The sequence below is a fragment of the Pristis pectinata genome, chromosome 25 (genome assembly GCF_009764475.1).
Source record: "Pristis pectinata isolate sPriPec2 chromosome 25, sPriPec2.1.pri, whole genome shotgun sequence".
NCBI lineage: Eukaryota > Metazoa > Chordata > Chondrichthyes > Rhinopristiformes > Pristidae > Pristis > Pristis pectinata.
The window spans coordinates 7,626,225-7,648,628 of NC_067429.1; the positions used below are offsets into that span (position 1 = coordinate 7,626,225).

A 22,404-nucleotide genomic window follows, 5' to 3' on the forward strand; every position below is an offset into this window, starting at 1 on the left:
TTTTGATGTGTCAAATCTATTAATGGGTGGGGTTGGTGAAATGGAGAGGGTTGGGGAGAAAACAGAACTCTTTTCTGGTTAATAAGCACCAATTTGGAACAATACCCTTTTTGAGGTGTGAGTTTTTCTCCCCCAATAATCTGCTTGCTTCCTATAGTTCTTTCTTGTTGTATCAGAATGAATTTCTTTTAAGCAATTTGCTTAGAATTCAAAACAATGCATCAATTGATGCAAAAAAAGGGCTAGCATTAGTAACAGTTATTATGGTACCCAGCTGAGATTCAATCACGAAAGTCTCTAATTCCTTGGCTGAAAATTAGCTCACAGGAATAGAATTTGAAATGTTCCTATCATCACAAAGACAGTTAAGCAACTGAAGTGTAAGCTCACACCTATCACCAAAAATTCAGCTACTGTCAATCTAAAGTAACAAATTTAAGTTCACCAAGTGATTTTACACCAAAGCTTTTCACAACTATTGAATTACATTTGTAGTAAAATCACTATTGGGAATGAAGTATAGCTGTGCACAAAATGACTGCTATATTCCATAAACAAGCTAAATACCCAGATAAATGAGGGAGTTTTGCTGATCAAACTGGGTGGAAAAAGAACAGCAAGAACCCTCTGTGCTCTTCTTTGAGTGGTACATCATGGGATGAGCCATTGGAAAAGGTCATCTGGGCCTTGGAACATTCTCATTTCAAGGACAACTCCTCCAACAAAATAAAACAATGCCTCAAGACTGGGAGTGGTCCTCGAATTCACAACTTCATGACTATAAAATCAGTACTATCATCCAAATCAAACTGACATAGCAAAGAAATTGCTTTTCATTACCAATCAAGTGTAATGCCTTTGCAATTAACCAAATGTTTCAAAATTTTGTTCTATGGCTCAAGTTATGCTGGTTGTCCACCCAGAACCTTCATGATAATCAAAGTACAGTACAATTATATTTTTCTATGAGAGATTGTGGTCAATTTAAATAAAAGATCATTTCAATAATTTCTGTTGCAATATTCAGCTTTTCCATCAGTAATTCTTCAGGATGCCTTGTACATCATACCTCTATATCTCTTTGGAAGTCAAACAGGTCGATTCGTTGCCAGTTACTACCATCCAGCGCCAGGACATTCCAGTACTGAAAACACAAAATAATTCAGTTAATCTGAGAAAATGTAAATAAACAGACTAAGGTGTGGAAAAGGATTTATAAGGAAGGATGTGAACAAAAAGGTTGAATAATATTTCCCTTTTGAGGTTGTGTGTATAATAAAAACAATTTCCTGGGAAGTTAGTGTAATAAATTTTGTCCCAAGCCAGTTCTAGCCTAAGCTAAGCTTCGACCAAGATCAACAGCCCCAGAGTTGCATTATCCCATAAAGCCATGGCCATAAATTAGAATCACCTAGGCTGTTAGAAAAACTTGGGAGTGCTTCAGTCTATTCAATCAGAATACCTCTCATATTTATGTCTGAATTCCTATTTTGTCTCTCACCTTCCTTGTATGCTATTTTGTAATGAGAACATTAGCACATTGGCTAATATCTCAAAAATCCCAAACATAAACGCAACCAATCCTGATTCTTGCTCTCTTTGCAGCATGAGGAATTGCTCAAATTAAGGTACAGGAAAGTTTTCCTGCAATGAAGGAATAGGGTATTGGAACACCAGCAGCATTTTGCACTTTTTTCAGTCCATCAGCACCTTTACATTGATTTCCATACCCTGGCACAATCAAAGTATTGATGGACAATAAAATTCTACTCTAAATCACTTATCCATTTTGAGCACAACCATAGTCATATTGATGAGGGATTACATTATCAACTGCAGCAATGCATTAACATTTCAGCCTGCATTAGATAATTTGCTACATTGAGTTTTATACAGCCTGTGTCAGTTCAGTTCAAATTTTCTACCATCTGGTAGCTCCGTCGAGCTAGAGAGTCAATGAGTTTTTAGTAAGGAATACATCAATTCACATTTCATTTACAGCAAAATATTCCTCCTAAGAGGCCAAATTTCAATGTCGCTTAATTCATTTGCTGGGAGCTCGGAGTCTAATGCTTAACAAACTAAAATTTCATCTGTTTTGTTACAAAGGTGTTACACTAAACTTGAAAAAGAACAACCAACTTTCCAACTTGGTCTCTAAGGAAGCTCAAGACATTGTGAATACGCCCTGTGGGAACACAATTGCAGGAAGCATCATAGCAATGTGACAGTTAGCAACAGCTAAAATTACACATAGGTGGAGAAATGAACTTCTTTCATATTTATTTGAAATGGCAAAATGCCCTGCTATAACTAAAATGCTGTGCATGCTCTCTTGGTAGACTGCGCTTAAATCTTTACAAAAGTGAGCTGAAACAACTGTTAATGCTGTTATTTGTCCCTCTCCTCAAATGAGAAAGGCAACAGCACTAACCCCAGCCCCAGAGAAGGCTAGCTGTCACTTTTCAAGCCAAGGACAATGCTTTTATGACCTTGTTGCACATGTGTGTGGAATGCTTCATGGAGCAATGTCTGGTTCCAGGATATACATCAAAAGAACTCCTGCAGAGAGGTCCTGGGGCTGAGATATGTGGCTTCCAACAACCTTGTTTATCATCTTTGTTGAGTACAACTCCAGCACAGTGCAGTTTTCCTCCTGATTTTCACTGACCACAATTTTATAAAGATCATATAGTCATACCTTGAGAGAGTTAGAGTTGTACAGCACAGAAAGGAACCTTTCAATCCACCATATTCACTTAACAAAGGCCAATTAGCCTACCAACTTGTCTTTAGAATATGTAGGGAACGAGAGCATCCAGAAAAATACCCACATGGTCACAGTGAGAACGTGCAAATTCCACCCCAACAGCAGTGGAGCCACTGGAGATGTGAAGGAGTAGCTCTGTTTAGTGCTTCCCTAAATGAGTGTCCCTAACTTGAATGCTGTCTCGATGTCAAGAACCCTCACACCCATCTCCCGCCTAGAAATCTGCTCTTTTGGCTGTGCCTTGGCCAAGTAGTCCTAGTGGAGCTTGCTAAGCCTTTGCAAGCCTAAGTGCTGCCTCATAACAGTTAACAAGTCCTTCCATCGGTTGATAATGAAGAATAAGCTGACAGCCAAGTTTAAAATCGGTTCTGCTTTTAGCAGTCAGGACATACTTTGTCATTATCTACATAATGAATAGATAAGCTAATTGAAAATAATCTTCTGCAATCAACTATGTTTTACTATATGATCATCAGTCTCAAATTCATTTACAGGAATTGGGAACATACAACATAACGGAATGCCTCTTTGGAAAACATTTAACAGTCCTCTAAGGGCAAGTTCTAGTAGGTTTTCTAGCTGTTATTTTAAAATGAGGAACAAAATAAAACACAAAAATGTAAGCATGTCACAAAGGCTGTTTTTTGCTGGTTCCATTGACCCAGTGACCACCTTGTTGCAAGCGAGCTCAGACTTCTGCAAATGAAGGTTGTAATGCTAATGTCATAGAAGACTCCAATATACCATCGCATCTGGCCATTCCCTCCATGGATGGACTCACCATTAAAATATTAGCATGCAGTGCAATGCCATTCATGAATCAGCCTGCGTAACTAACTGAACCTGGCCCAACACTCTCTCACATATCAACCCTGAAATGCAATTACCAAACTCTCCCAGGCTCAACCTCAATGCCCAAATTCCCTTTTGAGTATTCTGTGTTTCCCCATCTTATCCTAGTATCCAGTACCTGCCTTCCAACTATTGGCTGCCAATTTATTGCACCGTCCTCCAGTTCGTCAAAGGCAAGACGTAGAACCCAAAAACAAAAATATGCACAAGTCAGTGAGATACAGGAAGTAGCGGATGGGGAAATCAACCATAAAAAGTTTGATTGGACAGAAATCATGAAGCAATGGTCAGATCAGGGTGGAGCGAGGTAAAGAGAAAAACTATAAATGTAATTACACGGCCTGAGCAACACATCGGGAGATCTGCAAACACTGAGCCTAAAATATTAAGGTTCCATTACCAGAAAAACGCTTCACTTTCCTGCATCCAAATCTGAAGCAAAAAACCTTTGACTTGAACTCCTCTCAAATGTAAAACACAACCATTTTGAACAGTAAATTTTAAAGAGGATGATAAAAGTGACCTGAAACTCAGATGTCACTGCAACACCCTTCTACCATGAGACACACTAAATGACTGAATGTGGGTCAAGCCCATCTTGCAAGCAATTTCTCATGACCTTGTATTCAGTAGCAATAATTTTTTTCATTGCACATGGCCAGTAGAACTCCAATAGCATTGTTAGATATCAATACTTATCCAAATTTCAGAACATTAAAAACCTCCCTGGTATTTTATATCTCTAAATGTAAATTGGAATCTCTCTCTAACATTACTTGGGAGTTTTTTTTAAATGGGTATATTGCCCTGTAACCAATGATTTGAGCAAGATCAATGTACACAGAGCAATGGTACATTTTCTTGTCAACTAAAATCAAAGATTTTTCTATTCTTAATTCTGAGCAAAAAGGATTTTTCTCAATTAATATTTAGCAAAAACAAAACTACTTATCATCAGCTAATTCTGATGAGATTATGGACTGTTTATAGAACAAGTATTTCATACTTTTCATGCATCATGTTATTTGCAAAACATTAAAAACAAACTGACTTATTCAGAAATAAGTAACAATTCTACACTTTAAAAAGTTTCACAAAAAATATACTCTCATTTCACATTCTAGTTTTTCAAATTATACATTGCTAATTTCTATTATCAAGGTGATGGACATATATTAGAGGTGAGACAAAAAAAGTCAATATTCAAAGGCGGTGAAATTGTATGGGCTACGTGAACACTAATCTAAAATCCTGAGAGTCAAATCAACAAGTACATCACTGATTATTACTTCTGAAACCTTTTCAATAGTTTTACTTGATAAACCCAAAGGGTTCCAAATTGATCCAAAGCCCCAAGGCTAACAGAGACCCATGTCGATTCCAGATAGAAGGACTTCGTAGAACAAATCTTAATTTTAATCTTTAGATGGAACAGGGACAATTGCAGGTAAAGATTTAATCTGTTCCCAGCCTCTTCTGTTATGTTGACCATGTACAGAAATTATATTTTTTACTGTTGCTAGTGAAATAGCAAAATCTAGACTATGAACGAAGGTGACAGAAGTATTCAAGGGATGACCGTGAGGTATGACAGTATTACAGTTACATTTAAAATATGAAGTTATAATGGGAAACACTGCCATTATGTGGAAAATGGATTTGTATCAGGAAATCCATATGGATGCAAGATTTTGTTTTAAATTTTGGATTTCTTTAAACAGTTGCAGAACACTGCCATTTATAAATATTTTAATATTAATTGACTAATCCTCTTAAATTAAATATTACTGGATTTATTTCAAAGCAGCCAAATTGTGTACAGTCTTTCAATAAATTTTCGATAAGTTTCTCCAAACTGCAATTGACAATGGTAGTCATTTGCCCATCTTAACCACCCAGAAAGGCTCTACAGTTCCAGTCTCTCAATCAAGAACTTAAATAGTTTCAGAAAGAATTTCTTAACATTGATCCTAATTTGTACTTTTTACTAGTCCCATCTATCCCTTTGTCTGATCACAGTTGAGTGTGAAAATTGCAGAGGAGAAAGAGACATAAAAATGATATTCTGAAGACTTCAAAATGTACTACTTAAATCATCTTCAAACAGAAAGGCCTGGTCTTCAGTTTTGCTTCATAACTCTGGCCATTGACAGTGGGTATTGGTTTCATGGCTCTTCACTGAACTAGTGTCCAATTGTTCAGTGTTGTAACAAATATCAAAGTACTCTGGGCATCTGACCAGAAGATTACTCAATCTGAATGGTGTTTCCTCCCACCACCCCTCCTCCCCCCAAAGTAAGGCTCTAAGTTTTGTTGCAGAATCCTATGTATTTTATTGATTACTGTTCAGCAGTGATTGGACATGTTTAGGAGATTCATAGTTCGAAAGCTCTCTTTTCACAATTTTATCCTCAACACTTTTGAAACCCTTCATGGAACTAAATAGGCCACTATTGTTTTTCTATGTGGCACTTCCATATTTGACTTCATTAAATATCATCTGCAGCCACATGCATTTCATCCACTCATCTGAAGTTTGAGTTGCTTCATTCAGATCAGATCCAAGAGCTTCTTCTGGGTTGACATCACTTGTGAATTTGACTTTGTAAAGATGTTGAATCAGTTCATGAAATGTAACAGTAGGGGCTCAAAGCCAGCTTTTAAGGAAGCTCACTCAGCACTGCAAAGTAACTTGTATAACAAGCTTGTGATAATTTGTACCCTTCAGCTTCCTTTCCTTGAGAATGTAAATATCCCAATCTCTGCATTTGCAATAGTTCTTTAAATTAATAGGATCCCAGACAAGCCAGAACAGTGAAGTACAAAGGTTACATGAGTCCTTGACAATATAGAGTGAGACCACAATGTTGTGTAGTTAGACTTAAGTCACAAGTCTAAAATAAAGGCACCAGAGAAGGTATGCAGTAACAAACCTGATCTCAAGTATAAAATAATTAACCATGAGTAACAAACAAGTTTTAGTGTTTAAAAGAGTCTTTAAGATTTCTTTGCTAGTCACATGTACATCGAAACACACAGTGAAATGCATCTTTGCGTAGAAAGCATGGAGTCTGGGGGGCAAGTGTCACCATGCTTCCGGCGCCAACATAGCGTGCCCACAGCTTCCTAACCCTGACATTTTTGGAATGTGGGAGGAAACCGGAGCACCCAGAGGAAACCCACACAGTCACAGGGAGACAGCGGCCGGAAATGAACCCAGGTCACTGGTGCTGTATTAGCATTATGCTAACTGCTACGCTACCATGGGACCCTTGTTATTAATTATTTATATAAATGATTTTGATGAATCTGCAAAATATTTGCAAAGCAGAATACTGAAGATGCTGAAAGAACAGAAAGTGTAATTGCTCACCAATCTAGGGATTAATGTTTCTATTTTTCTCCTCGCAGTTGCTACCCAACTATGAATATTTACATTTACCAATACTCTCTGCACTTTATCTGTTAGCCAATTGCATGTCCATACTGCAACTGCCCCCTTTAACCCTGGGGACTTTATATCAGACCAGAAATGCAACACTAGAGCATTAAAAAATAACTTAGATTGGCAATGCTGAATGGGTTTATTCAGTGGTGACAAATGCTTGAAATTAATTTGCAATAGGGTGGAAAAGGAACGTGAGGATTGATCAAAATGCAACCAGATATTGATTTGGAAAGTTGAGGTCAAGAGAGAAGTGGGCTGAATGATCTTACCTTTCCTTCCAGCATTTATAACATGCAACTTTATTTTTTTTAATCTTTCTTTCTTCTTTTACATCCAGGACAAGAGATCAACACAAATCCAATGTCATAAAAAACATTGCAAGGAAAGACCAATCTTTTCATTAAGGCCCCATCCAACAAGCTGGGTCAAATGTAAAAGTCTGTAACTGTTTCTCACAAGTTAATCAGATTCTTCATGCATGCAAACCATAACTGGCTGATCCTCAAAGTCAAATGTCTCAAGTTATTCAAGAATAAAATTTGACCAAAAATTTCACAAAATTAACTGGATATTCATACTATTTTTAATCTGACCAGCTGCTTTTTAAGAAGTCTAACAGGGTCAGAAGTTTTGTAATGTCTAATCACATACATATTAAATTGCCCCCTCAACACTAGTCTTTTGACAAGGATCAAAAAAAATACAGGGAATACTTTGTTTTCAGGATCAAGGGAAAGGAATTTGTGCCATTATTCATGATTTCTAGTCTTTGATCACAGTTTAAAGTTGATAAGAAACCTTCATAAAAATTATTTCAGGTCATCTTGAGGAACTAGATCGGAACTTCTTTCAATCTTCTTCTCAGAAGGTTAGCTATGACAGAGTGGTTTCCAAAAACATTTTTCTCCAAATCTTCACCATAGCATTAAATATCCTATTAAGTTTAAACTACCCACAATTCTCATTATAGTCTTCTCAGTGGTAATTGAAAAGAAAAAAAGTTTAGATATTCTGAAGATCCAACACTACACAATGGTTATCAAAACAAAGGTTATAATTTAAAACATTTTTAGTTGGCTAGAGGAGTTAATTTTCCATATCTAGGAAGAGATTTTCCATATCTAGGAAGAGCACTGCTATTTTGCAGATATAGAAGCTTGCCTCTAACTGGAGCATAGTATATATAGCTCCATTAAATCATGTTTTAATTCATTGTGAGGTTCCCCACAGGCCTAGCACAAGTTTGGAGTCAAGCAATATGAGGTTTATTCCCTTCACTGTGACAACCTATTGATCAGCAGAGTCAGCAATGGGGTCTTGACAGCTGAGTTGACGTCCTTGGACTGAGACACAAGCTCAAATTGCACAAATTTCAAGTGGTTACCATCCAGCAATTTTTGCCGGAAGCCTACATACAAGGCAATTGTGCATAATATTGAGGTCACACATTCCAGAGGCCACATAAAACCCATGGATCTAAACCCAGCAACACAATTCATTTCAACAGGGAAAAGTAAAACACTGAACTAATATCAGATGGTCCATTGTAAAGTATCATACCAATTAGGCAGCCCAAGTAACACTAGCTCATCAACAGCATAGTTTGCATTATTTTATAATGAATGAATCTTAGTATTTTCCCTCTATTGCTTTCATATCAATGTTCTTTTTGCCTCTCCACCCTTCATTAATGTGCTCCTCTCTCATACCTCAACAACAATACATACATTTCCAAAATAGATGGTAACTTACAGTAACTCTTGCCAATTCTCCCCTCCTTGGTACTGAATCAGTTGATTCTACCAGGGGCAAAAACTAGATCTTTATTAGTCTGCATTATTCACTTCTTCAATTAGCTTAGCCAATGGGGTCAGCCTGGATCAGAGCTTCAAAAAAAATGTCAGAAAGATACTTAAAGAAGCCTTACCCTGGAGACTTGAGCAGAGCGACACAAGGTGACTACATCCAGAAAGGAGAATATTCTGTGGGAAGAGACAGTAATTGAAACAGAGCTGAACAATAAATAGGTATGAATACACCAGCAATTTCATGTGCACGTAGGTGTACAGGTCATTCCAAATATTATAACTCTCACCATTAATAGTATACCAAATAGCTTCTAGTTGAGGTGGTTATGTAATGGATTTCCTGGGCTATAGAATCAGGTCTCTGGTTATATCACTGCACAGGCTCAAGTGGCAACCCACAACTTTCATTTCTGGTTGTGGGACCTCAGAGGCTCTGGTTTTTAGCAGTGAACCCGCAGCAATCAGAAAATAAAGACGGGCACTGTCATCTCCGGTAATTACTTACATTGTTGTTCAAACTCCGCTGGCAGTGTGCAGTTAAACCGTACGGAAAAATGTTTGTTTGATTATTGGTCAGATAATTTCAGTTCACCTGACAGTTGAGGCAATAAATTTGAGCTCAATATGCTTGAGCAACATTAGCCTCTGGTCATATTCCTGATCACTATCCAGTGTTTGTCTCTCTATTATTATAATGGCTGTGGTGCTGCCTAATTACCTTGCAATGCTGATCCACCAGTTACATAGATTTATACAAAATATACAACACAGAAGTAGGCCAAAGTGTATATATGCTCAATACTTGAAAATACAAGGTTGTCAGTTGAAATGGGTCTCTTTTTTTGCAGTATTTCAGACACTGCATATCTGAATCACGTTGAGCATTTCATAACAAAGATCAACTGATGCTGAGCCTTTCAAAACATTTGATCTGAGTCTTGCAGCTAAATGATAGGCACAATGTACTGGCTGCCCCCTTTCTCCACTTATTTTCAGGAGCCTTTTGTGAGCCATTTCTTGAAGTGCTCAACTTAGATTTTATAAATGCAAGATTCAAGGATGTGTGTATGTGGGCCTTGAAAAAAGGCAACATCCCCACCAATGTCTGGGTGTCCCTGGCCCACAAGAACATAAGAAGTAGAGGAGCAGAATTCAGGGTGGCACCAGGAGCATCAAGTGGAAATGGTGGAAGGAGTAACTGGTGGAAGCTGCAAATGGTGGAAGGAGCATTTCACTTCATAAACTAACCACTTGCCTATCCCATCAGACATCTCCTGCCCCATATATGGTAAAATCTGGGCTCCACATCAACCTCTTCACCCACGAAAAAAAACTCCTCAATCACAAGGCACTGCCCAAGACGACATAAGTTTTTTTTTCTGGTTCTGCATATGACAGTAGTACGCCAATCAATAATTGTTCTAATCATTTCCTCTAGGTTTCAAAATAGTGAAGCAACAATCAAGGACAATTATCCAATGATGAAATAAATGAAACCTGCTCTAATTCTACTCAAGAAACACTACAATAAGGAAATATTACAGCTGATATTTTAATCATTTGACACTTTCATTGCAAAAAGATATTTGATATCTTTTGTAATGCATTTACATAACACCTTTAACACATCTAGACGTCCCACAGTGCTCCAAGCGAATGCTGCTAAACTTCTATGCCCAGTCACAAGGTGATATTTGGACAAATGACAAAGTTTAGTTCAAGAGGTAGGTGTTGGGAGTTTTAGAGCAGAAAGGAGAGAAGGGTAGAGAGCACCTTAAGAATAGGAAAGAGATTGGATACTGCAGTGGCATGCTCAGCTATAAATGGTGCATCAATTAAATACGGGGTTGATCAAGAGGCAACAAAAAAGGTCTGAACATCTGAGTTGCAAGGCTGGAGGAAATGACAGAAATAGGAAGTGGGTGAGGAATTTGAAAGCAAGTTAATAGGTATCTACTTTAAGCATTACAATAAAACTTCGATAATCCATTATCCAACTATTCAGAGATCCCAATGATTTGGCATCTGTCTCACCAGATGATGATAGAACCAGGTGAGTTCAAAGGGAGCCCAAGGACTTGGCCCCATTTGTTCAGTTTTCCATGTTCCCTTGAAATTTATAGGGCCTTGTTTCCTGTGTTTCCTTGAAACTTACAAGGTTCACTGGAAAAATTATTCTATGTACAATCTTAAAAACAAAATGAATTAAAAGTGCATCTGAGTATTAATAGAATAACATCTGATAGTGCAGAAAATCTGCTAGTCCAGCAACAGCATTAGCATGCCAAAATAATGGAGGTTCACTGTACATACAAGCTTAAGTGGCAAAAGCAGGCAAAATGAAAACTTAAGAATAAAGATTTGCACTCAAGCTCTTGGACAAATGATGTGTTTGCCTTAATAACCAACTGTTCAACATGCTCCCTAACAATGGATCACCACTTGAAAAGATTAACCCCACCTGCTCCAAATAACTCAAGGCCTCAGTAGCTGGAAGAGAAAAAGGACACGAGCAGCAAAAGATATCAGGGCTGAAGAACTAGAGAGCTCAGATTGTTAATGCTGTAAAAAGGCTACAGAAATAGCAATTAGCAAGGTTTTAAATGATTTAAAATCAATGATATTAAATAAAGGAAATCAGAAGATAACGTAGATCAGGAAGCACAAGGGTGCATGTTAGGAAATGGGCAAATGTTTTGGATGAGCTGGATTATATTGTGTATAATGTGGGGAAAAGCAAGATGACCCACTTGGATAGGAAGAACAGAAAAACAACCATTTACTTGGTGCAAGTCCAATAAGTGCTGGTGTTCAGGAAGGGCAGGAGGCCTTGTAGAAGGGACACAAATTTAGCAAACAAGAGGGATATAGTACAAAAGTCTTGCTACACCAGTACAGGGCTCTGATGAGACCAAAGCCAAAATACTGAATAGCTTTAATCTCCTTGTTTAAGGAATGATATAACTGTGTGGGAAGAAGTGCAAAATTTATTTCGGGGTTGAGTATAGGGTAGAATAGATCTATTTCTTATTTATTATAGCACAGATGGAGGCTATGCAGCTCATGTCCATGCTGGTTCCCAGCAGACCAATCCTGTTCTTCTGCCCCTTCACCACCCTCTGGCACCCTGTAACTTGTGTGTCCATCTCCTTCCTTTTGTTTCTTTTGCCACTCACCAGCACTGAGTAATTTAACATAGCCATTTAACATATTGGCAACATCTTTGGGTTGTGAAAACTGAGAGAACCCAGCAAAAATCCACGTCATTGTGGTGACAACATGAAAACTCCATGTTAACTGCACTTGAGCTCAGGGTCAAACCAGTTCCCTGGCGTGGAGGCAGCAGCATCAAGAGGAGATAACAGAGGTTCAGCGAGCTGAACTGCTACCTCACGGCTCCAGTGCCCCGAGTTCAACCCTGACCTCTGGTGCAGCGTGGAGTGTGCACCTTCTCCGTGACTGCCTGGGTTTCCCCTGGGTGCACCAGCTTCCTCCCACATCACAAAAAGATGTTCAGGTTGGTAGGTTCATTGACCACTACAAATTTCCCTTATATATGTGAATGATAGAATTTGGAGGGGGGAGTTGATGAGAATGGAGAGAGAAGAGGTTACAGAGTTAATTTATAAAGGAGTGTGATTACTCTGTACACCAGTATAGATGCAATGTGCTAAAATGGCTTCCTTCTATGTTGCAAGGAAATATGTATAAATACACAAATTGCAGTCCCACCATGCCACCAACTATGCCTGTTGAAACACTAGATTGAGGGGGCTTGATAGGGTAGATACTAAGTGATCATTCTCCCTGGAACTTAGAACTGGGTGGCATGGTCTTAAGATAAAGATGCCCATATTAAGGTTTAATGGAGAGGAATTTCTTCTATCAGAGGGTTGTGAAACTTTGAAATGGTGAGGAAGTCTTGGGCTCCATCCCAGATTTGTACAGAATCAACTAATCTTTGTGCAATAATGGATGTAGATAAACTAAGATTAATAAAATTAGTGTAATTAAATATTTAACAATTTTGTTTGATTAATCTTAATTGTGTAGTCACGCACGTGCAACTACTCAAAGTCTCTTTTTGTGACCCAAACAAATCTTTTTAAGTAGGATGTTTACTTCACAAACATTAGGTTTTTTTTTTGTGGAGGGAGGGAGGGAGAGAAAAGGGGTGTGAAGGGGAGCAGTGGGGAAAAAAAGGCACAAGTTATTGTGCTCATCCCACTACTAAATGGGAAACTGTGTTTAAAATCCCTGAAACAGATCTTATTCCTTTTAGTATAATTATTCAATAATTTTCCAGGGACAATTACCTCAACTTGGAAGCTGGCAGATGAAGCTACCGATTTCCTCTAAAATAAATTATAGCAAAATAGATTTTCATATCTTCACTGATTCTATGCAACCACAGTGGAAAAGACTCAAAGCTCATGCTGTTAAGAACATAAGAAATATAAACCACAACTCCTCCAAACTACACTTCCATTCAGTAAAAATCAAACTCTCAACCATTTCTCCATTTTATCATCTGACCTTCCTATCAGGATTTCACTATTGTTCGAAGATCTTCCTGATCTCGACTTCAATCAACTCAATGACCAAGCATTCTCAGTTAATTCCAACAATTCACATTGAGTAAAAAAAAAGTCATAGTTACCTCAAAACCCACAGAACCAGAGTAGATACAAGTCACCCTCAATCCTGCAGGATTGCCCAAGACTATGATGTTAATTCCCTACCCAGAGACTATGTGTCCTAGTTCTAGGACTCTCCAGAAGGGAAAACACCATCACAGTATCTGAAAATTATGATGCAGAGTTGACACTGTGTGGGAAGTCAAGACTCAACTGAAGATCCATGACCTACAAGTAGTGCTCTTCCAGTACAGAGTCTGTCAAGGCCCTGCAGGGATGGAAGTTGGTACCTTGCAGGGCATCAGACAACAGCTATCAGGATGCATAAAAACTAATATCCCACATACTGTTGGAGCGACAAGGTTCAGAAATATCATGCAAGTTGCAGTACCTACAGCACCATGTAGGTTCATGTATCTACAAAACAAGCCTTTGACAAGTACAGCTTTACCAGCTGCCATTTATTCTTACCAGGATCAGCCTGTATCCTTGTTGAAAAACTAATTTAAAGGAAAGACAAAAAAAAACTGCAGCTAATAGAAATCAGAAATAAAAAAATGTTGAAAGATTGCTGAAAAATGACCCATTTATATCTCCACAGATGCTGCATGATCTAAGTATTTCCAGCACCTTCTATTTCCATTTCTCACATTAAAGATGATCATTAATTGAGGTTTTCCACTTCAAGCACAAAAATAATTTAAGGTATAAATGCAATCCATCAAGTTTTATCCTCCTATCAAAAAGCTATTCATTAATCTGCAACGAGGTTACCAAATTTCACAGCTTGTATCACACCTCTAGCTCACCGAGGGCTCGAAATCCAGCACACAAACTTCAGTCAAATGGCATAACTGGACCTGGTTTTTGGTTTGCAAATGGAGTTTGGAAAGGACAATTTTCGCCAAGCTACCAAATTAAAGAAAAATCATACACCAGAAAACATTTTTTTGATCATGGTTTTATTCTTTCATGTTAATTATGGAAATCTGGGGGTAAGTTAACATTTTCACTAAGTTCTCAGACTGATATAAAGAGGTGTAAACTGGTTGATCCAGAGATACAATCTTGAATTCCAAGGCTGCCAGGAAATTTAAAATCCACAAATTAAATAAATCCAGAATACAATGACCATGAAATTATTAGATTATAAAAATCCATCTACTTTACTAATTTCCAAAAGCAAATTTCCTATCCTTATCTGATCTGGCCTATTTGACTCCCAACTTTCAAATACCATCAGAAATAGCTCAACAAGCCACGTTTCAGGGAATAATTAGAAAAACCCTTCTGAATTTAAAATGACATCCACATCCTGTCAACAAATAATAAAAACACAATCTCTTCCTGTGCAAAAGAAAATGCAAGAAATGAGAAGGAAGCGGACATGTCTGGCAGCATCACTCGATGTTGAGGTTATTATGTAGAGATGAGGAACAGGGCAAAGCCATTACTTAAAAAATTTAGTAAGTGGTGTATGGTTAAAACACAAAAATTCCCTTCCCTGCAAGGACTTCAAGCAGTGTCCACAGAGGAATGTAACCAAGTACAGTATTTATATATTCTGTTGCCATCACTATGGGAACAAGCAGGGAAGCCCAGCATGTCTCCTCAATGAGATGATCCAGTACCAGGGACAACATTCCCACTAATCTAAATCACTTCTGCCCTGAAGATATTTCATATCTAATAATAATGCAAAGTTAAAATTAATTACTTATTAATAATGAAACTAAATGGATCATAAAAATTACTAAAGGAACTGCAAAACTCAGCAGGTCTATTCTCCAACTAATCTTTAACTGAAGCAGAATGCTTTAAGTAAATACATTAAGTAGCTGCAGGCCCACAGGTAGGTTCAGCACAATGATTAACCCCACACACTCAATATGCCTTCACTGATTGCTGTGCAGAAGATTAGCTCTAACAATTTAACATACAAATCTCAGGTTTCAGGTAGCTGGGAACTACCTCATGTTTCACTACTCTGAGTGACAACCCCGACTTCCATGGTCTGGTTCCCCTACCTTCAATTGATGCATTCCACACAATTCACTCTCAGTTTTATCCACCTCTCCTAAAGGAGCTAAATTTAACAACATTTAAAAGATTATTTCATATCTCTGGCAAAGATCCAGATGGCCCTCTTAACATTGGTGGTGTCCTCCTTAAAACAGAGGAGGTCATGCAGAAAATAGGATAGGGGGCATTTAATGCTATGAAGGTTCTAAACAAAATAGACAGAGTGTTCAAATGGGTAGAAGAGTCAAGAACCAGTGGATATAACCATACCATAGAACCATACGGCACAAAACAGGCCCTTCAGCCCACCACGTTGTGCCGTCCATCAAACCACCCTCACACTATCTGAAGGTAACTGACAATAACAGCAGTTAGGATCTGTAATGCACAGCCAGGTAGGGTGGTGGGGAGAAATTCAATCATGGCATTCAAAAATTAATTGTAGATGTTTTCTTTACAAGTAATTCCTCATTAACACTATGGGGGAGGGTAACAAGATTGGTCTCACATAGAGCCAGCATGGACTTGATGGGCCAGTTGGCCTCTTTCCATGCAGTGATTCTGTACTATGAACCTTGGAAAAAGTAATTCAAATATAGACAGTGCTCACACTATCTAATCTTATCATTCCACGTGTATGCTTCACACGTGGAGGCACAACATTGGTCTAGCAGTAAAGTTACCAGCATATAGTAAACCAGAGACCATATTTCAGATACATCCACTGCAGCTGTGAAATTTAAATTCAGATTAATCTGCAATTCAACAACTTAGTCTTAGTAATTACTATGAATCTCATGGATTGTCATTAAAAATCAGGAGAGAAAATCTCTCTTTACAGTCTGGTCAATATGTAACCCCAGACCCATAGCAATGTGATTGACTCTTAAATAACCTCCAAAGGTTATTTAGGAGTCAATCTTAAATAACCCCTCGGTAGCCCCTCTGCAGATGCTAGTGAAAAATTAATTTAAAAACTCACTGAACAGTGATCAGTAAGAGGAATCCATCCCCCGAACAAAACAGAACTGAGATACAAGGGACTGCAACTGCTGGAATCCGGAGCAAAAAACAAACCGCTGGAGGAACAGAGCGGGTCAGGCAGCATTAGTGGAGGGAAATGGCCAGTCGACATTTCGGGTCAAGACCCTTCATCTGGACTGGGGAGATAGCCAGTATAAAGAGGTGAGGGTAGGGGTAGAGCAAGAGCTGGTAAGGGAATAGGTGATAGGCAGATGGAGGGGGAGGGGGATTGATGGAAATAGCGAAAGTGACTGGGATAGTTGGAATCTGATGGGAACGGGAGGGTGGAGCATGGAGCCAAATAAGGGAGGTGGAGTGGGCAGATGGGAACAATCGGGGTAGGGAACCTAGTGGGACAGTGATGGGCAGATGGAGTGGCTGGAGAGGAAAGGAACAGGACAAAGGAAGTTGGGGGGGGGGGGGGAGGTATAGGAGGAACTGGGTTTTTCAGGAAGGGAGTGCATGCGAGAGAGAGAGAACGCATGACAGAGAGAGAGTGAAGGGACAGAAGGGGAACAGGTTACCTGAAAGTGGAGAATTCAATGTTCATGCTGTTGGAATGTGAGGTGCTGTTTCTCTAGTCAATGTTTCAGGACCTAGACCTGATTCGGGTCACCTACAAAGCCTTTTCTGCTCTGAAGAAAACAATTCCATTGTGTGCTCACAGCTGAAATGCTCCATCCCTGGCAACATACTGGTGAATCTCTTCTGAAACATCAACTTGCACCTTCTGTCTCCACAGATGCTGCTTGACCAGCTGAGCATCTCCAGTGTTGTTTACTTGTTCCAGATTCTAGCATCTGCAGTCTTTCATTTTCATCCATTCCCCACCCCACCCACACACCCCACAATCCTTCTCTCCCACTCCCAAAGAGAAAATGCTTCACTTCGAAAACCACCCAAACCAAACTATCTAATTCAGTGCTGACTTTGGACTTAATTCCTGCTCATCTGCATGGCTCAGCTGTGCATTCTATTCACAGGAAGCATCTTGGTTTGGTAAAAGTTTTGGTTCATTCTATTCAAACTACAATTTCAGCTTCTTGCCATATAACTATCTTTGGTCATAGTGGTCTCAAAATTGTCTGCAGGTTTGTTTCACTTCCATATTTGTAAATTATCTTGTCCGATCATCTTCATTGCTATTGCTGCTCTTGAAACAATTAATTCAACATTAGAGTCATACAGCATGGAAACAGGCCTTTTGACCCAGTGTCCATGCCAAGCATTAAATAACCATCCATACTAATACCACTTTCAGCATTTTATTCATAGCCATTTATGCCTTGGCATTTGAAGTACTCATCTTCATACCTTCTTAAATATTGCAAGTATCTGCATCAACCACCGCCTCAGGTGATGTATTCCACATTCCAACCTTCCTCTTAGCGAAAAGAATTCCTCCTTACCTTTGAGCTATGCCCTCTAGTTACAGATACCACTGTGAAAGAAGAAACTTCTCACTCACTGTGCCCCTCACAGTTTTGTAACCTTCACTCAGGTTGCCTGCAAGGACTTCTCTGCTAAGAAAACACCAGCTATCCATTCTGTGTTCATAGCTGAAATGCTCCATCCTGGCAAATCTGCTCTGCAACTCCTTACTCTTATACCCCATAGTCATCTTGACCACCCATTCCACCTGTACTGCAATCTGAAGGGATCTTTGAACATGCACACCAAGGTCCTTCTGTGACTCAGTACTTCCTAGGGTCCTGCCATTGACTGTGCATATCACAGCCTTCCAAGTTCCCCCAAACCATGTAACCTCATATTTTCCAGGATTAAATTCCACCTGCCATTTCTCTGCCCTTCTTACCAAATGAAGGCTACCTTCCTCACTATCAGTACCACCACCAATCTTGTGTCATCTGCAAATTTACTAAATCATACATCTTACCTCAACTAGTTCGTGAACAAGCCAAATAATATTTGACACATTTTAATTGGATCCCTCAACATTGAACCACCACAAAAAGTGGACAATCTGATTAATCAGCTCATGTGTGTTAATTTGCCCAAAACAGGTATCAGATTCATTTAAATAACAACTGTACTTCATTGTCTGTGCTGTACTTTGAGAAAAGGATATGGCTCAGGTAAATGCAATGTCTCAAAAACATCTTAAAACTAGAAACTAGCATTTTAAGTCTGTCACCCAAACACTGACAAAAGCACAATCCTTTTTTAAAAATAAGTATTGTTTCTATTCCAAACTTTATTAGTAGTACATTATCCACAGGTAGGTAATGGATAAGCCCTTGTATCCAAGATGGTAATGCACTGCAGAGACATTTAGGCAGCATGCTCTCCAGGGTCACCCAATGACCATTGCATAAGACTACACGATAGTTGGCATAACAGAAGTACTTTTCTGTTCATTCAAAGCACGTGGACATTGCCAGCAATTACTGCCACATCCTATTTTTCCCTTTCTTAACAAAGTGGCTGACTGGACAATTGGAAGACTACATTCCCTCGGGTCACTGATTGGCCAGACCATGCAAGGACAGCACATTTCCAAACCTAAAGTATATTACTGAGGCAGATGGGTTTTTAAATTATTATATACTAATTACTTTATTGTCAATTCACATCAGCTTTTTACCTCAGGTATAATAAATGGAATTTAAATTGCCATAACATAACTCAACCTCATACCTTCAGATTAGTAATCAAACTCTCAGGATTACTAGCCCATCAAGTAGAGTTACTAAACCCTTAGAATGGAAAATGCTGACTTTATAGCTTACAAAAGCAAGGTTGGGCAGCAAAACATTTTCTCTTTTATTCCAGGTTTCCAGCATCTACAGTTCTTTTTATATTTTCATTCACTGGATCAGCCACAACCTCCTGAATGGCAGAGCAGAGTCAAGGGGCAATCATCTTGCTCCAGCTCTTGTTTCTTATGCTCTTAGGTCTTAAGATGCTGTCACAATTGCCAATTTTCACTGGTTAAATATGAGTGAAGATGTTGGCAATACTTAGCAAGCTAATCACACATCCTGAATATATAGTAAACAAATGCAATGATTTTCTGTCAGAGAATTCTACAAACAAATGATTCTATATGAGCAATCTGGATAAATTATGGAACAAATTAAAAGCTGGTCTAATCCAGAAAGATGCAGGTTTATATTTAACACTGATGAAATTTAATGTAAACTTAAACACGTCAAGCTAACTACAAACAGAATGTTAAAGTGGCCCATCCAGATATGGCATTTAAAACGAATAATTTATTGTTACTGACAAAACACAACTAAAGAGTATAATTTTACTCCCATTCTCTCCATAATATTCTCCTGGTCACACTGGAGAAATGGTGGTCTGCTTTATCATTGTCCTTACTCTACAGTCATCAGTGCTTCTGGTCATATGAAACCTACAAAGCAGGTCTCAGTCAACAGCACTGCCAAATGTAAATAAACAGGGTTGTCTCCACGACAGCATTGTAGGATTCAGATTTCCCCAGCTGCCACACTGAACGTGCCATGTCAATTCAGAACCAAGAAAGAAAACAACTTAGTTTTCACAATTTAAAATGTCACAAACTAAATGTCCCAAGTGTTTTGTGTCTAAAGAAATAGTCACCTTGGTGATTTAGAGAATGTGGCAATCTGTTTGTGACAGAAAGCTCCCACAAATAGCAATTCAGAATTGGCTAGGATACCAGGGAGAAAGCTCCTGAAATCTTCTAATAACAGCATCTTAAAATAACCACCCAAGGAGGCAGATAGACCTGCATTCTAATGTCTCAACCATTGATACACAAAATCCTACATGCGCACAGCAGCAAATGTTACATCAGCAACATACAGAAACCCTGCTAATGAATGATAAGGAACCCTCTAAATTTGGAGTTACCTTAGAGGTTGAAACTTTCAGAAGTCTGTATCAGTTGGAAGTCTGCTCTTTGAATCAGAAGGTTCCAAATTCAGGTCCCAGTCCAGAATCTTGGCTGACATTCCAGTGCAATCCAAAGGGAGTTCAACACTGTAGGTGCTGGCATCTCTTATGAGACATTAAACTAGGTCTCCCTAATTATAGTTTTTTTTATAATGTAATTACAGCATTTTTTTAAAAAAAAACAGTTCATCAAATCAGAGGGGCACATCAGTCAATTTGGAAACACTTTTGGGGACATGCACTTGTACAAAAGCAAAACAAGGTGCAGGACTCAAGCCTGAATACCTACCCTATACTGCCAAACAGCATCTTCTCATACGATTGAAAACCTAGCAACACAAAGGACTGAAAGAAGTCATACTACACAACTCTATGTAAAAGTATCCTGGCAAATAGTTAAACTGTAAAAGGCTAAGATTTTTTGATCAGTTATCCTTAACCACACTAAAGATTTTATTATACAAAATTCCATCACACAGAACCACCCTCAAAGGATGATATTTTTCTCCAATTAATCTTGTTTCCCTTCATGTACTTATAAGCTTGCAAGTCCAAAAATGCCAGCTTCCCATCATCCTTCACACTTCTGCCCTTTCCCCATTCCCTCACTTTTCCTCTCAACTTTGAAATGATTTTTTTCCCCACCAATTTAGGTCTTTCTTTAATCCCCCACTGAAAGCAACACTAGGAAAAACTGTTCTCAGAAAGGCTCCAAAGTAGTTTTAGGTTGAAATTTTTGTTCATGTTCAGCAAGATTTACTTCTCCACTCAGTAACAACTTAGGAGGCATTGCAGATAATGTCATATTTCAAATTCTATCTGCATGTTCTTAGACCTCCTAAGGTCACAGCTTTTTTTCCCCCCAGTTTTTTTACTTCCAGATTAGTGCATACAAACTCAAACTTGAATAAAGGCACACGCACTAGAGTGTAATTAAGTTGAACAATTTGAAGCTTTCTCTATTTAATACAAATAACAAGTTTTTTCTTCCTGTTGAAATTTAACATTTTGGGAGAAACCTTTGACATAAATGAGCACGGTCATTTTAAAAACAAAACATTGGCCTACCTTTCTGGTAGAGTTGGAGGGGAGTGTGTTACATTTTGCACATTCCATTCCCCAAAGTAAACTGTATATATTGGTGCTTTGTTTTACAAAACAATTTTAAAAAAATAAGATCAAGCATTCTCACCATTAATCTCTATTTGCTGTGCATTGCAGTGAATGGGCCACCACATATCAATCCTGCTTCCCCAACCTCAGTTCCCACCGGACTAGGGCAGTGAATTTGTGGAATCTGTTGCCACAGAGGGTGTACTTAAGGCAGAGATAGACGGGTTCTTGACTGGTAAGGGGGTTCAAAGTTACAGGGAGAAGGCGGGAGAATATGTTGATTGAATAGCGGAGCAGACTCGATGGACCGAGTGGCCTAATTCTGCTCCCATATCTTATGGTCTTGTATATTCCGATTCTGCCCCCTGATCCTGGCTGCACATCTGCCTGCATCCCTACTTCCGTCTCAGTTTGTGCACCTACCCACTATACCTTTGTTAATGGAAGACCTGAAGCCATGCTATAATTGATCAGATGAAAATTTACTACGAATTATTTGGGATTTTGTGAAATGCTGCTCAGCTCAGAAATCTTGGAAGTCTGCATCATTTTTCCTTTTCCTTAGAAATATATTTTTATTTTAATCTCATGTCAGCAAAACCACTGACCAACCTGTTGTCAGGAAACACATTTGCACTTCCTAAAACTGTATCCATTTTAATCAATACCTCAGTTTATTTGAATTTCCAAGGGCAATGGGACAATCAGAAAACATTATCTTTTCAATAGTCATAGGAGTGAACTTCAATGTTATATATCAACTTTTGAAAAAAGGACGTTCAAATACCACAACCAATTCATCAATAAATCAATTCAAGCTTTCTT

The 22,404-nt window shown here is 38.6% G+C and overlaps 1 protein-coding gene across 4 annotated transcripts in view; it reads right to left on the reverse strand.

Moving 5' to 3' along the window:
* The window catches only part of LOC127582905 (F-box/LRR-repeat protein 20), a 115,589-nt gene that overhangs the window by 40,101 nt on the left and 53,084 nt on the right, over positions 1 to 22,404 (reverse strand). For 2 of the 4 annotated variants that reach the window (XM_052038549.1, XM_052038548.1), the window contains exons 3-5: positions 8,998 to 9,052; positions 3,741 to 3,779; positions 1,070 to 1,144 (exon numbers count right to left, since the gene is read on the reverse strand). In XM_052038549.1, coding sequence (XP_051894509.1) covers positions 1,070 to 1,144; positions 3,741 to 3,779; positions 8,998 to 9,052 — 169 coding nt within the window. The remainder of the gene's footprint in view (positions 1 to 1,069; positions 1,145 to 3,740; positions 3,780 to 8,997; positions 9,053 to 22,404) is intronic. The other 2 variants (XM_052038551.1, XM_052038550.1) reach the window with 1 other exon arrangement.